The sequence below is a fragment of the Euprymna scolopes genome, chromosome 12 (assembly GCF_053919585.1).
Source record: "Euprymna scolopes isolate OS-2025 chromosome 12, ASM5391958v1, whole genome shotgun sequence".
NCBI lineage: Eukaryota > Metazoa > Mollusca > Cephalopoda > Sepiida > Sepiolidae > Euprymna > Euprymna scolopes.
Genome location: NC_136493.1, coordinates 97,733,935 through 97,750,091, shown reverse-complemented (window position 1 = coordinate 97,750,091; position 16,157 = coordinate 97,733,935). Strand labels below are relative to the sequence as shown.

The window sequence follows — 16,157 nt, the reverse complement described above, 5'->3', positions numbered from 1 at the left end:
GGGGGCGGTTCATTAGGAATTTGTTAACGTTGGACTTGAACACATCCAAGTTGTAGTCCGGTGGGAAGCAGGCAGACGGAACAGAGTTCCACAGGCGTGCAGTTCTAAGAAAGAAGCTTTGTTCATGGAATACGCGTTTTGATTTAGGCACAGATAAGGAGTGGGGGAAACTTTTGACAGTGGATTCAGCTAGACGGGTGTTTTTCGTGAAAGATTGGCGAGGGGGGACCAGAGATTGGAGTTCAGACGAGCACCTGCCATGGAAATAACGATAAAACAAGGATAGGCTCGCAACGTCTCTTCTGTGGGAGAGAGGTTGCAGGGTAGAGAAAAGGGCATCCCCCACTAAGCCACGAAGTATATTTTGTACTCTGTCAAGGCAGGATAGGCTGTTTTTAGCAGCTGCTGCCCAGATATAGCAACAGTATTCCATCCTTGGACGTACCTGGCTTTTATATAGATAGAGAATTGCATCAGTAATGAGATATCTTCTAGAGCGGTAGAAGGATCCCACCATCTTTCCAGCGACCTTGGCAACAGACTTGATGTACGTGTTCCATTTCAGATCAGGAGTAAAGGTCAAACCCAGAAGCTTGTCAAAACACAGGGCCTCACCTAGATGAGAGCCATCCATCACAATTGATGCCAGTTGGGGATCAGAGCGTTGATGATGATGTAAGGATAAGGATAGTTCTTAAAACTCTGTGCACAACAATATAATGCAGGTATCAATCACTCCCTTCTCTCCGTTTCTCAATGTGATTATTATTGTCCCTCTTCAGTAGATATTTCCGTTGTCTGTCCTTTAGCAAATAATTCCTTGCAGTATAGCGGAAAGTCAGTTCTTCCCAAAGTTTTGACTTTTGCAACTCTGTGCATCGCATGATGTAAACTTTGGCAGTTAACCAATCTAAATGATGTAGGCTGAGGTATCCATCTTTTCTTTTAGCGATTTTATAACTGTGTACATCATTACATGTAGAGACGATTGAAATTCAAACAGATTTAAGTTCTTTTGCAATTCTGTGCAATGACAAAGTCTGCAATCAGTTTCATCCTTTTTCCTCAGGCTCATTCCTGGGAGTCGATTTGGACATGCAGTGGTTAGGATTGATATGCTGTGGATCCGCATTATAGTGTGGTTGATAGGATGCAAGGCTTTGTGTCTTTTCACTAAGCCGGCTAAATTTGGAATGTCTTTTTTTGAAGCGCTGTCTGCAGATGTGGCCTCGTTTCACGCCACACTGTTCCTGTTGGAATTCATTTAATTTCTCCTTACCTTGGGAAGGGAAATGGCACAAAAAAGAAAGAGAGAGAGAGAGAAAGAAAAAAAGACTTACTGGGATGTGGGTAAGGTCATACATCTGGATCATTTTCACTAGGATTCAGGTCGTGGGCATTAAAAGGATGGGGTGTGGGAGGGTGTTTGACTGCCTGTCTGATAATTATATAAGTGTGTATGTGTGAGGTGGCTCTGGCTTTCCGGCATTATAGCTCAGTTATGATTTTACATCACAACAGGACCAGACACATACCTTGGTCAATAGCAATGGCTTCGGTGCCAAGAGGTGGGGGGGGGACTCAGCTGCAGTCTAGATCAACAGGAACTTGTTCACATTGAACTTGAAGGCTATCATATTGTAGTTTACCAGGAAGCAGGTCAGCGGAACAGAGTTCCAAAGGTGGGCAGTTCTATGGAAGAAGTTTCGTTCATAGAATCTGCATTTAGATTTAGGCACAGATAGAAAGTGGGGGAAAATAGTTGGTAGTGGTTGTAGCTAGACGAGTGTTTGTGTAAAAGTTTGGCAGGGGAGGGGGCATAAATTGAAGCTCAGACGAGTACTTAACATAAAAATAATGATAGAGCAGAAACAGGCCCGCAACAGCTCTTCTGTGGTAAAGAGGTTGCAGGGAAGAGAAAAGAGTACCACCGACTAAGTTTCTGAGGCAGTTTTAAGCTCTGTCAAGACAGAATAGGGTTCTCTGAACAGCTCCTGCCCAGGTAGCAACAGTACTCCATCCTAGGACATATTTGACTTTTATATAGATAGAGGATTCTATCAGCAGTGAGATATCTATTAGAGCAGTAGAATGAGCCTACCATTTTTCCGGCGATCTTCGCAACAGATTTGATGTATATGTTCCATTTTAGATTAGGAGTGAAGATCAGTCCAAGAAGCTTGTCAAAACATGGTCCTCCCTAAAAACGGACCATTCATTTCAATTGGGGTCAGAACATTGATGATGAAAAGAAAGAAGCTTGGTTTTAGATGCATTAAAATTAATCAGCCATCTTTTTCCCCATTGCACCACATGCTTAAGAGATCTTGGTAATTGCTGGCCTTTGGAAGTGTTGTCACAGATGGTAGTGTCATCTACATAAATGTCTATGAATGATTTAAGACTGATTTCAGAGATCATTGAAGATTAGGAAGAGAGTTGGGTCCAGGATGGAACCCCGAGGCGATGCCAGCATTGATACGAGCTTCTGATTTCTGGCCATCAACAACTACTCTAATAAACTTATTAGAGAGAAAGGATTTAATAATTGAGAGGGCATTTTCAGCTAATCCGTAGCTGGAAATCTTATGAAGTAGACCTTTACATCATACCTTATCAAGAGCCTTTGAAATGTCAAGAGAAATTACTGGGGATACAGTTAAGAGACTTAGCATTCCTATCCTAAAGACCAAAGGAAATGTGGTGAAACAACAATGATGAAGATGATAACAGTCAACAAATAAATAAATATACAAATTACTCATCTTGAAGGATTCCAATAAAAATAAATTTAAAAAAAAAACAATATCTTTTTTTCTCGAAATAAATCTTTCCCCATATTAAAAATCGACCTCGCAACAAAAAAACCAAAACAAAACAACCCAAGTTTTTTTTTTTATAGTGTGCATAAGTTAACCAAAACTAGTATAACACCCAAGATTGTATTTTTCATTTTGCTTATCTTCTGGGGTTTGTTGAGGACAGGACGGTCTGCCGTGTGTTAGATGATCCCGTCCCCATGTATTTAATGGGGACTGTATTTATTTAATGGTAGAGAAATTGAAAAGACAAAAGGTCGCATAATGAAGACGAAAATATGCCGTTAAATATCAACAAAACAAATGCAATTTATTTTCATAAATATACAGTGATAGGAGTGAAAGGAAGATGAGTAACGTTACTTGCGGTTGACTGGCTAGTCAGGAACACGGTGGTGGCTCATGGCTCCACCGGAGCGGTGTTTGTCACATGTTGACTGTTTGAGCGTTCAGCAGAAAAGAGGGTGAAATATGAGAAACGGGGAAGTGACGTAGCTAGGTCGCTCTTCTGAGTTAAAGGGCGACAATCGATTTAGGCTGAGAGTGTTCAACTCCCACAGGTTCTTAAAAGCCTAATTCATCCCAACTGAATTTTACCAAGTACTCCATTCACTGCAGATGCAAAGATTTGTAATGCAATGGATAGAGTAATTCGTAAAATTCAGTTGTAAAAGTTACTCTTTTGGAGGTTGAAGGTTCAATTCTCAGTGCGAGCAACACTCAAAATACAATTGCAAATTTCTTATGTCTTTTACACAGTCACGGCTGGCAGAATGAGAGCTTGCTACCCTGGTAGATTATATAAAAGATTTCATTTGAAATTCTCTGCAGATTCCCCGAGTTCAACAAGGTACAACTGAAGAAGGTCAGAGGTTGCATCGACGGAAACGTGAAAATAATGCTCAAGATGAGAACAGTAGTCCAAAGAAACCAAATAATACGAATAAACAATCCTCATCTCAAAAACACTTATATTGTCTACAATATAAGTGTTTTTGAGATGAATATAAAATTTAGGATGCAACAGAACTCGCACATTTGAAACAACCAGCTAAATGTTGCTAATGAACTACAATTTTTGGGTTTGTATTACTGTACACATAGATTCGAAAAAGTTGTCAAAAAACAAATATATAACAAATAAATGTTATCAAAGGCAAGATAAGTTACTTTTCTACCAAACTGGATATATTTTTTGTGTTTTTATTCAATGTAACATATTTATTCAGCTCGAAAAACATACAGTGTTTACCGATGTATTGGAACATTCAAGATGGCGTCTGATTCTCTCTTTAACACGGTAAGTGTGGGAAAAGATGTTATAAATAAAAAAACCGGATAAAATACTGTTAAAAACTCGCTCAATATATGTTACCGTGACATCGGTTGACATATATTCGGCGGGTTTTAATAGTATTTTGTATAGTTTTTTATTTATAACATCTTTTTCCAAACTTATGGTGTTAAAGAGGGTGTGAGACGCCATCTTGAATTTTCGAATACATCGGTAAACACTGTATGTTTTTCGAGCTGAATAAATATGTTACATTGAATAAAAACACAAAAAATATATCCAGTTTGGCAGAAAAGTAACTTATCTTGCCTTTGATAACATTTATTTGTTATATATTTGTTTTTTGACAACTTTTTCGAATCTATGTGTACAGTAATACAAACCCCAATTTTTTTTTTCATTTAACTCATGATTTGCCATTTTTTTTTTTTTTTTTTTTTTTTTCAGATACCCTCTTCAAGTAATTTGGTTTATACTGGTGCACAGCATACCTTTATGTAGAAACGTTTCTGATAAATAACAAATCTGTAATTAAAACAGCTTTTTCGGCTCATCACATGTTAAATCAGAATGATACGATTCCAGATAGAAAACCAATAATGTTGTAAATTTCAGAGCAACGCATTCTGCATGTAACCTTGTAATGCTTGAACTCTAGATAGTGTCTGGTTGCTTAGTTCTACGGCATATCAAACCTTTTCTGGTTATTTAATAACAAATCCAGTAATTTTGCAAAAAGTTTTTATTCTTCAAGTTCTTTATATCTTTAAATATTTATTCATGGAGTCTGGTTAATTTTGTAGAAGAAAATAATTTTTGTTTTTGACTGCTGAACATGATTGAGTTTTGCAAAGGAAACGGAAAGAAAATAAAAACATCAATGCTTGGTGCATTTTAGATTAGAAAGTCAGTTACGTCACATCAGATGCGCTAACAGGTATTACCACTCTGGTCCAAAGTGAACCTAGCAGCAATGGTAACTAAGGAGCAACTCCATATTCGCTAAAACCCCGAAATGGAGGGGAGGGGCCTAACCACTTGAGGTCTTTTAAGGTTGTACCCAGGACATCTTTTCACTAGTCTCCTACTTGTTTAACTCAAGCATGTTTCTGCCTTGTGATCGTCTGATCAGTCAAAAGGATTCTACACAAGTTTCATTCATAATAATTAATAATTGCTTGTTTTTTTTTGTTTGTTTTTTTCAATTTTCTTATTTTATATTTGCTGGAGATGAGGCATCCTACTGGATGTAAAAAAAAAAAAAAAAAAAAAAGTAAACGGAATTGTTTTTTTAACTTTTTATTTTACGTAAAAAAAAAAAAAAAAAGGTAGTTTGAATCAAAATCGAATTTCCTTTAGAACATGTTTATAAAACAAACATCACAGTAAAATCTGTACGTTTTGCCCCCATGCTGTAAATGCAAAAAATAAGAATGAGATTCAATTTTTTTTTGTACAATTACACATCAAAACTCTGGTAATAATTAGGAATTTTGTTTTAAGTAAATAAAGCAATATTTTTTAGACTTTAGAATGGGGGTTCATTTTACTATATAAATTAAACGTAAACTGACCACTTAGTTTTTGACCACATAGCATAGTAAACAAAATTCTTATACTGCTTTAAGCTAATGTTGGGATGAATGAAGGGAATGGGCATTTTGGAGTTGGAAAAAAAAAATGGTTACTTGTTCTGTCCTACATTATGTAATCAAGAACTGAATGATTATTTTATGTTAACATTACATAATAAACCACACTAATTATTAGACGGCTTGGCCTTCGGGACAAGATCAAAGTGTAGTATCTTATAAACAAGATCAAAGTGTAGTATCTGTTCCGACAGATGCTGCACTTAAGATAATTTGTACCAGTCAATGGAGGGGAAACCCTCTATACTGGGACAATTATTATTTTTGGTAACCAGAGTGACCCCTTTTAGGGGAGCTGGTTTTTACCTCACATTAAAAACGGCCTTGTGCCTAATTTGCTCAGTGGGGGAGCAAATAAACACCATCTGTTCTTCAGATGCTGCACTTCTATTTCTTGTTCTCTTTCGGTGGAGGAGAAATCCTTCACGACTGAGACAATTTTTATTTTTGTACCTTTTCTCCACGTTAAAAAACGACCCTGGTGTCTAACTCTGTCCTGTGGGGAGGCATAGTAAATAGGTACATAATAAACCACACGTTCACTTTAAAGTCTAATTTTTTTTTTTTTGTATTTCTATGATACTGACATGTAAGCCCCCTCCAACAATTTTTTTTGTATTTTTGTTGACAGAATGAGGGCAAACAGATGAAATTTAATGACTTTTGGTTTACTTACCCTTCTCCTAGACTTGAACGTATATAAAATCGTCGATTGTTGATAAATATTGTTTCTTTTCCGCAAACGCAACCCATTTTGAGGAATTTTAATAAACTTAATCCAGCATAAGAGTTCATAGGGGCAAACATTGGATGTTTGTTTTTTATATTTGTTTTTGTAGAAAAAAAAAAAAAAAAGATGACACGGCAAAATAGACTGTAAAGAAAGAAAGATACAAATTAAATGTTTCCGCATTTTTCAAATAAGGATTGATAATAGGGATCATATATTCAGACAGTGCTTATATAGTTTTACTCCAATATTAAAAACTGCTTGTAAAAAGAAAATTAGTCCCTGGAAGCTTTCTGCTAGGCAGTTTCCAGTAGCGGTGAAGACTTAGAATAGTCCCTTCTGATTTTTTTTAATTCTTAAAAAGGTGTTTGAAATTTGAAAAATAACAAAGCACCCATTAAAATACCAATTTCTTAATGTGTGTGTGTGTGTGTATATATATATATATATATATATATTTTTTGAAGATTTCAGCTTTAAGATTGCTGCCATCTAAAAAAAAAAAAATTTGTTGTTTAGTTGTACAAATAACCTCAAATCATGCCATCACTAAAAGAGACTGATGGTCGACACCAGTATCTCGTTTAATGTAAACAGAAGTTATGGGGAGGAGGAGGGGGATGTAAAGAGAATATGATTGTTGAGTCTATGTTATCTTTTAGATCAAATTGGTAGATATAATAAGCAGCATTTATGGACGAGAAAAATAAAACAATCAAAAAATAAAAATATAAATTAAATACTGAAATAAAATGTAGTTATTAACATTTGAATCCAAAAAGATAAAAATTAAAATCGCACGATTTATCTCAAAAGAGGTTCAATCTTCAAAATGCAAACTGTTGAAGGGATTTTAGCTTTAAAAAAATGCTGCGTTCCAAAGATTTTTTTTTTTTTTTAATTAACCGTTAAACCACATGATCTCCCGATCTTTGGCTAGTGACGTTTTAAGGAAGTGCAAGATAAATATTTCCAATATTTCCTCCTGTATCAGAAAACACGCTATATGATATACAAATATCTATACATGATGTTGCCAAGCTAATCAAAAACCTTGATTCCAGTAAAGCAACCGTCCCTGACATTATTCCAATTATAGTACGCAAAAAACTTCAACTAGAACTAGCGCCCATACTTCCAAAACTGTTTAAACGTTGTCTTAACGAGAATTGCTTCCCATCACCCTGGAAAATCTCATCAGTATGCCCTGTATTTAAGAATTTAGGTGATTGATCATCTCTCTCTCAGTACAGGTCAATAAGTCTCCTGTGCGTCATGAGTAAGTTGCTGCAATCTGTGTTAAATAGAGAAGTAATCAACTATCTCAGCAAAAACAACTTTCTTCGTGACGCACAATAATGGTTTTCGTTCTGCTAGATCTACTGCAGATGTGCTTACAGTTATATCTCATAGGATTAGCAAATTTCTCGACAGAGGCAACCTTTCTAGGGCAATTGCTCTTGACATATCAAAAACCTTTGAGAGGGTATGGCATAAAGGTTTATGTCACAAGATCTCCAACTATGGTATAACTGGAAAGGTCTTCTCAATTATCAAATCATTTCTCTCTGATAGGTTCATAAGAGTAGTAGTTGATGGGCAGAAATCAAAAGCTTATAGTATTAATGCTGGAGTCGCTCAGGGTTCCATCCTGGGCCCAACTCTTTTCCTGATCTACATCCTTACATCATTCGTAGACATTTATGCTGATGACACTACAATCTATGGTAGCACATCTAAGACCATAAATGAGCACGTTCTCTTTGATTCTCTCTCCTCTGATCTTGAACATGTACAGGTACAATGGGGAAAGAGTCGGCTAGTTACTTTTAATGCATCTAAAACCAAGTTTCTATCTTTACATCATCAACACTGATCTCCATCTGGCATCAATTAAAATGAATGGCTCTCGTCTTGGGGAGGCCTCATGCTTTGACAAGCTTCTGGGCTTGACCTTTACTCCTGATCTGAAAGGGAACACATACATCAAATCCGTTGCCAAGGCCGCTGGAAAAATGGTAGGATCCCTCTATAGATCCAATAGATATTTCACTGCTGATGCAATTCTCTATCTATATAAGAGCTGGTACGTCCAAGGATGGAATACTGTTGCCACATCTGGGCAGGAGCTGCTAGAAAGGACTTATCCTGCCTTGATAGAGTTCAAAATAGACTTCGTAGCCTTGTAGATGTCCTTTTCTCTTCCCTGCAACCTCTTTCTCACAGAAGAGATGTTGCGAGTTTGTCTTTGCTTTGTTATTTTCAAGGCAAATGCTCAACTGAGCTTCAACCTATGGTCCCCTCCTCACCAAACTTTCACAAGAGATACTCATCTCGCTGAAAACACTATCAATAATTCCCTCCACTCTTTATCTGTGCCTAAACCTAAATGTAGATTCCATGAACAAAACACCTGTGGAACTGTCTTCCGTTTTCCTGCTTTTCAGCTGACTACAATATGGTTGTCTTTAAGTCCAACGTAAACAAGCTTTTGATGAGCCGTTCAACTTATATTGTCCAATTGACTACTGTCCACTCTTTAACCCTTATCCTCAAGTGGCCTCTGGGCCTTGATAAGTGGGGATGCCTATGTAAAAACTTTAAATGGGTAATATATAATCATATAATAATGCAGGATAAAGTTTTAAAATGATTAAATGTGTTTTATTTTATAATTTAAAATTAAAACAGAATAAAAATAAAATTTTGGGTACTTATGTGCTTCCATCTTACAATTTAATAATAAAGATATCGTAAAACTTGAGTTTAGACTGAAAAAACTATTTAAAAATAGCACAATACTAAAAATGCATAAGCACCAAATTTTGGTTTAATTTTACAGTAGATATTGTTGTCAGATGCATATGATGGCAGATAGTAACGCGCTATTTTTAAATAGTTTTTTCAGTTTAAATTCAAGTTTCGCAATATCTTTTTTATTAAATTGTAAGGTGGAAGCACAAAATAGTTACAAAAACACCCTCCCTATGTTAAGAATGGCTTTCAAAATAACGTTATTTCAGCATGCCGCACGGTACCAAAATACATAAGTACCCACAATTTTATTGCTCAAGTTTTTAATTTTAAATTATAAAATCAAACACATTTAATCATTTTAATTTAAATTAAATTTTAATCACATTACATTTTACCCATTTAAAGTTTGTGAAACCTGTAAACAAACTTCAAGATACCGGTGTCGACCTTAAGAGTCCCGTTTACTGATTACATGATTCGAGGATATTTGGGCGCTTTTGTCAACGGATCATTAAATCTAAGGGAGATAACCAGCATAAACATAGTAAAAATAAGCATATTTTGCAAGATATAATTTAGGACGCTAAATAATCAGAACAATGTAAGAATGTTTAATAGAAAAAAAAAAAATGATTACACGGTTACTGTAGTAGAGTTCCAGAAATTGCTGAAGCAGTTTACGGAAAGGAAACAAGTTAGTGAAGTTAATCCACGAACTTAAAAATATAACAAGGTTAAGTAAAAGCAAAAGTAAACAACCTGTTACAATGAAACGTCGTAACGATGTCAATAAAAAAGCGGGTATATCAAAACCATAGAAAGCAAAAATAACATGAGCCTCTACCGCATTTCTAAGTCAGAAATATTTTTGTTTCTCAAAGAAAAACGATAGAATGAACATGACATTTTTTTTTTTTTTTTTTTATAAAAAGAAAGTTTCGATTTTTTTTTAAAAACTTATTTAGTTTTTGGGGTTTGTATTATTGTCTGTGGTTTTGATATACCCGCATTTTTATTGGTTACAAAATGGGTGACTAAAAACAGAAAATGAAAAAGACATTAAAAATCAACCGTTCTTCAGTTTAAATTTTTGTTATTTATTTCATGCTTCGGTTATAGTTTAAAATACTGATTTCTCCGTTGGATTTTATCGACAGGTGCGCGAAATAAAATGGCATCTCCAGTTTCGGCGATAAAGTGAAGTACAAAAAACAAAACACACACACACACAGTCACTTAATGAAATTAGAGTACTTAAAGTTGTCGTGTTATTTTTAATGATATTTTCAAGTTTAATTGGAGTTTTACGGTACCTTGTTTATCAAATTGTTAGGTGAAAGTAGTAAAGAATACAAAACACCCTCCCTATGTTAAGAATGGGTTTCTAAATGATAAAGCGCGATCTGTATGCTGTATAAGTACCCAAACTAATTATAATTTTATAACAATTTGGGGTGCATATGCACTTTTGTTACCGTGCTGAAATAACATTATTTAGAAAGCCATTATGGTAGGGGAGGGTGCTATTATTATAATTATTCTGTACTTTCACCTAACAATTTAATAAAAAAAAAAAAAAAGGGTTGTTACTGTACACAGATTCGAAAAAGTTGTCAAAAAACAAATATCAAAGGCAAGATAAGTTACTTTTCTACCTAACTGGATATATTTTTGTGTTTTTATTCAATGTAACATGTTTATTCAGCTCGAAAAACATGCAGTGTTTACCGATGTATTGGAAAATTCAAAATGGCGCCCGACTGTCTCTTTAACACGGTAAGTTTGGGAAAAGATGTTATAAATAATAAATTAGACAAAATACTATTAAAAAACAACCGAATATATGTCAACTTATGTCACGGTAGCATATATTGAGCGAATTTCTAACAGTATTTTGTCTAGTTTATTATTTATAATACCTTTTCCCAAACTTACCCTCTCCGAGAGAGGGTCGGGCGCCATTTTGAATTTTCCAATACATCGGTAAACACTGCATGTTTTTCGAGCTGAATAAACATGTTACATTGAATAAAAACACAAAAAATATATCCAGTTAGGTAGAAAAGTAACTTATCTTGCCTTTGATAACATTTATTTTTGACAACTTTTTCCAATCTATGTGTACTGTACAGTAATACAAACCCGTTTTTTTTAATTCAATTGTAAGGTTAAAGTACAGAATAGGTACAAAACACCCTCCTCTCCCCATGTTAAGAATGGCTTTTTAAATAACATTATTATTTCAGCACGGATCACTCTCTGCATGAGTACCAAAAAAAGATATCGTAAAACTTAAATTTAACTTTAAAATACTATTTAAAGAAAATAGCACGGTAAGAAAAGTACAATTTGGTTCAATTCAATGACCAAACAATGCCGTAATAATATTGTCTAATTAGGATATTGTTTGCTATGAAATTATTAATTGAACTAAATTGTTAATGTTTCAATGCTAACCATCTTAAAGCTGAAATCTTCGAGGCTGTTCATTTAATCTGTCTTCGTTCAGTGGAAGAAGTCCTTCTAGACTGAGGCAAGTTATATTTATGTTCCATAGTTTCAATCTAGAGTGCCCCCCCCCCCTTGGGAGATGGGGACCGGATTTCCCCCACAATTCTACCTTCGTGGGGAAACAAATAGGAATAATTTAATGACCAAACAATACCACATTAATTAGATTATCTAATTACGGTACCATGTACCAATTGTTATAAAATTATAACTAATTATATTTAAGACGATGATGTTGTCTCAATAAGAGCCATCGTAAAGCAGAAGTCTTCAATAAAATAAAAACAATAAAAAATATGAAGTAAAATTGATAACTGTAAAGTAAATGTCATTTATTTTAAATATTTCACGACACTTGTGCAGTTTACGAACAGTTCTAAAATAACATTATTTAACACGAAGATATTTAAATATTCTGTACTGTCCCATAACCATTTAATAAATAAAATATACGGAAAAATTGAGTTAAATTTGAAAATCCCAACTAAAAAAAAAACAGCAGTCCTTAAACTGCACAAGAAGCACCTTTTTAACAACAGGTACTTACTTAAGCAGTTTACGAATAGATTTTTTTTTTTTTTTAGGTAGGATTTTCAAATTAATTTTCATTTTTACGGTATCTTTTGTTTATTAAATTGTTAGGTGAAAGTACAGAGTATAAAAAAAAATGTATCTCATTCACCATGTTAAGAATGGGTTTCTAAATAACGTTATTTCAGCACGATCCGTGTTCTGCATAAGTACCAAATAACAAAAATTATTAAAACCAAATTGTTTGTTTTGTTTTAAAATTAATTTGAAAAGAATGGATTTTTTAAATAAAAAAGATAAAATATTAAAAATATTTTGAAAAGGTTAACAATTTAAAAAAAAACGGGTGTGATCGATCGACATGATCGAAAAAAAAATGCCAATTCACATAAATAATAATGTCACGTTATTTACAAAAAGTGAAATAAAAAAAATAAATAAACAGATAATTACTGGTTTTTGTTTATAAAAAGAAAAAGAAGAGAGAGACGTTATTTTCTTCCAGTTTCAGGGTCGAATTTGGCCAGTCGGCTCAAATAATGGCAAGAAAAAATACGTGGCTAACATTTTGGATAGGAAAACAGGTATACTCCAGCTTGTATGTTTTTGAGTGAAGATATGTTGCACGTCAACCTCCTTAGTTGTTAAACACATCTCAATGCTCGGCTGGGAGGAAGGTACGGGTGAGGTGGGGGAAGACTTCCGGTAACACGTGATCATTACTTCCGGTTAGTACGAAACCCAGACGAGAAAATAAATAAAGTATTGGAGGTTATCGCGCATATTCAAGCGTGGCATACATAAATAGAAGGCCGTTCCACTAAAGTCATGCTACCCGCTGACATCACAGAATAAAGTACAATTGCCACGGTTAGGCGAGAGACGATTATTACGAGAATGTCCATTTCCTGTTTGGATTCTCAAAAAATATTGGCGAGAGATTTATAAAACTGGTTATATTCTAGTTCTAGAGTTTGGTTTGCTAGGGTCCCCGACCCGTTTGCCTTTTTATTTTATTTTTTTTTCAATTTCCCTATCAGTTTGTTCAAGCTGAGGATTCTAATGGATGCCAAATATTCACCCTCTATCTTATATATTCCAACTTAGAGATCTTGTTTTAAGATCCTTTTAAGTGCAATTGTTTACATTGTAGTGACCACTGACTGACCTGCTACATCCAGCTAGAATAAATGACAGGCAGGAGCATTTCCACAGATCACCTTTTTGAAATGCCTATGCGTTATTAAAAACGCGTAGGAACATGACGTTGTGAAGTGACCACGTGTATATATAAAAGCAAAGGGACTACGTTTACGCTCCCTTGCACTTGAATACGGTGATCAATCCCGAAGCAGCAAGCGGGTACTATAAAGGCATTTACCCGCCAAAATCAAAGCAGTTTCTCTCCAAATTCTCAAGTGCAGCAACTGCAGCATAGTTCGAGGAAGCTCCGTCTTCGTGAGATATTAAAACACCCGTCATGGTTTTATGTGGACCATAGATGATGATCTACAATACCCATCGTGGAAATTCACCACATCCAGCAAGAAATCCAACCTCCTTTTAAAAATTTGTATCCCAAACCACTGTCCTTACGATATGAGCACTAGCAGTGTCTGAAACCGACATTAAAAATGCGTGATAAAAATTGAATAATTCGACCCCCTATCTTTCCAAGCTTGAAAAACTACTCGAAAAATGAAATTCAAAACCTAATTTTTTTTCAATAAAGGAGCAAACACCAAATTAAAAAAAAAAAACAGGTTTAATAGCAAATTATATAATATTTGTTTTTTTAAATCGGTTTTCTTTAAAAAAGATTTGAAGAAAATGAACAAAATTTTACTTACTTCGATTATAAAAAATATATATAAATTCCAAAAAATCACTTACCTATAAAAAATACTATTCAATGGGTACTTCCATTCTTCATTGTTAAGAATTTATCCATATTTATATTTTAAATTCCATGTAATTTTTAAATAAAATAATTTTTTTAACAACTATTTGAAAATACTGCCATTACGTAAGCATTTTTACAGTGTTAGCGAAATGGCGAACCGGTGTTGTTCTTGTTTTGAACTATGGATGGACAGAAGGACGTAAAACCCACATTTTCGCATTAGCCGTCTAGCCTTTTGTGTGAAGAAATATGTGTCCCCATAGCTGAAAAATAGTCACATTTTACTTATAAGTTTTTGCGTTAAAAAAAAAGCAGTCGATGAATTTTTTTTTTCTTCTTAAAGAAATACATGAATTTTTTATTTAATATATTTTAATTCTTCTTTATCGAGTGAATTTTTTTTTAATATCTAACAAAAGAAAACATTGAATGAAATAGAAAAAATTGTCGTCAGCATCCAATATTTACTTGACAATCTAAGAATAACATAAGCTTCCACTTAAAAAAAAAAATCAAAAGGTTAACATTTTACAGGTAAATTTCTAAAAAAACACTTCTTTTTTTTTTGTTTTAAATTAAAATATTTTATTTATTGATCTTTTATCTTCAATTTGTGATATATAAAACTTTGGTGAGTAAATTAATTATTTAAATTTTAATAGACATTTCAAAATGGGGGGGGGGGAGTGAATTAAAAAAAGGAACACGTTTGTCTAAAATATTATATTTTGGTTTATTGGAAAGAGCATAAAATTTCACATTGACCCTGAAAATATCGTAAAAATTGAATGAATAGAATAATTTTTATAGATTTTTAAAGTTTAAAAATTGAAAAATATTTAACTCGTAAAATTTGATTTCACTACATAAAATAAATGGCTGCATGAAGGCGCTCCGCGCCAGCACTTTGTAAACACTGTTTTTTTTTTAAATAAAAAATAATATTTCTATTATTTTTTAAACAACTTTAATAGTATATTTTGAAAGTATATTCCATAAAGAAAATAAACAACCCACTTTAAAAAGAGAAATTACAAGTTTTTTATATTTTATTCGCAGTTTTGTGTTAGGGGTATCAAAAATTCCCCAAAAATTCTGATACACATACAAGCACACATAAGTATTCACTTATATGGATTACAGACTGTTTGCACCAGGAAATAAGCCATATTGACTCCTGTCTGCCCTCCTGTGGTACACCTATCATAAAAATCAGTACTTTCAAGCCTTGTGCCATACACACAAAATCTGCACATCAATATTGTTCAAACACAAGAAAACTCATACGTTGGAACACTTAATTTTAATACTTCTTTTACATAAATAAATGTTATTTATCTATACTCCTATAACTTTTTTTTTTTTTTTTGGTGAAAGTGCACTGGGGGACAACCCGAAGACGGTCAATGTACACTAGTTCAACCGGCAAAGGACTTTATTCCGAAAGCCGTTCTTTACAACCTTCCTAGAGCTAGTGACTCAAACAAATTACCGGTTTGCAAACCTAAATTGCTTAAGGAGTAGATAGGTTCTGTCTATCACCCGGCTTCCATACTTCTTCTTTGCCTATTAGTCAGGCGCAGAGATACTATCACAGTGATTCGACAGAAACACCCAGTGGTAGATCTTGTTTCTTGTCTAGGGCAATGAACGCCGCCTCTCCACTCCCGACACACACCACCCCTAAAGCTGGGAACTTGAGAGTGCTTGAGTACCATATATGCCTGAGCAATTAGATTGGGTTGACCGTCCTCTGATGGGTTGAAGGTGCCGGATTGACAGTTACTGGCTGCTGTTTCCGACTGGTAGTACAGGAGCCCTAACTCTTTGGTAGCGCTTAGAGCGGCTGCTCCATCAACAGTTGTATAATATCAGGATGTTTGCAGTGCCATGTCGCGCATGGAAAGGGACCCTGCACTCATCCCCGGTGGGCTTTCCTGAGGCCACAGTCCTAGTTGAT

The 16,157-nt window shown here is 34.5% G+C and overlaps 1 protein-coding gene across 1 annotated transcript in view; it reads right to left on the bottom strand.

The window, feature by feature from the left end:
• The window catches only part of LOC145291438 (serine/threonine-protein kinase 16-like), a 49,134-nt gene extending 35,086 nt beyond the window's left edge, over positions 1-14,048 (bottom strand). Inside the window, exons 1-2 of the mRNA XM_080137281.1 lie at positions 12,748-14,048; positions 6,442-6,639 (exon numbers count right to left, since the gene is read on the bottom strand). Coding sequence (XP_079993407.1) covers positions 6,442-6,572 — 131 coding nt within the window. The 5' untranslated portion in view covers positions 6,573-6,639; positions 12,748-14,048. The remainder of the gene's footprint in view (positions 1-6,441; positions 6,640-12,747) is intronic.
• Between the last annotated feature and the right edge of the window lie 2,109 nt (positions 14,049-16,157).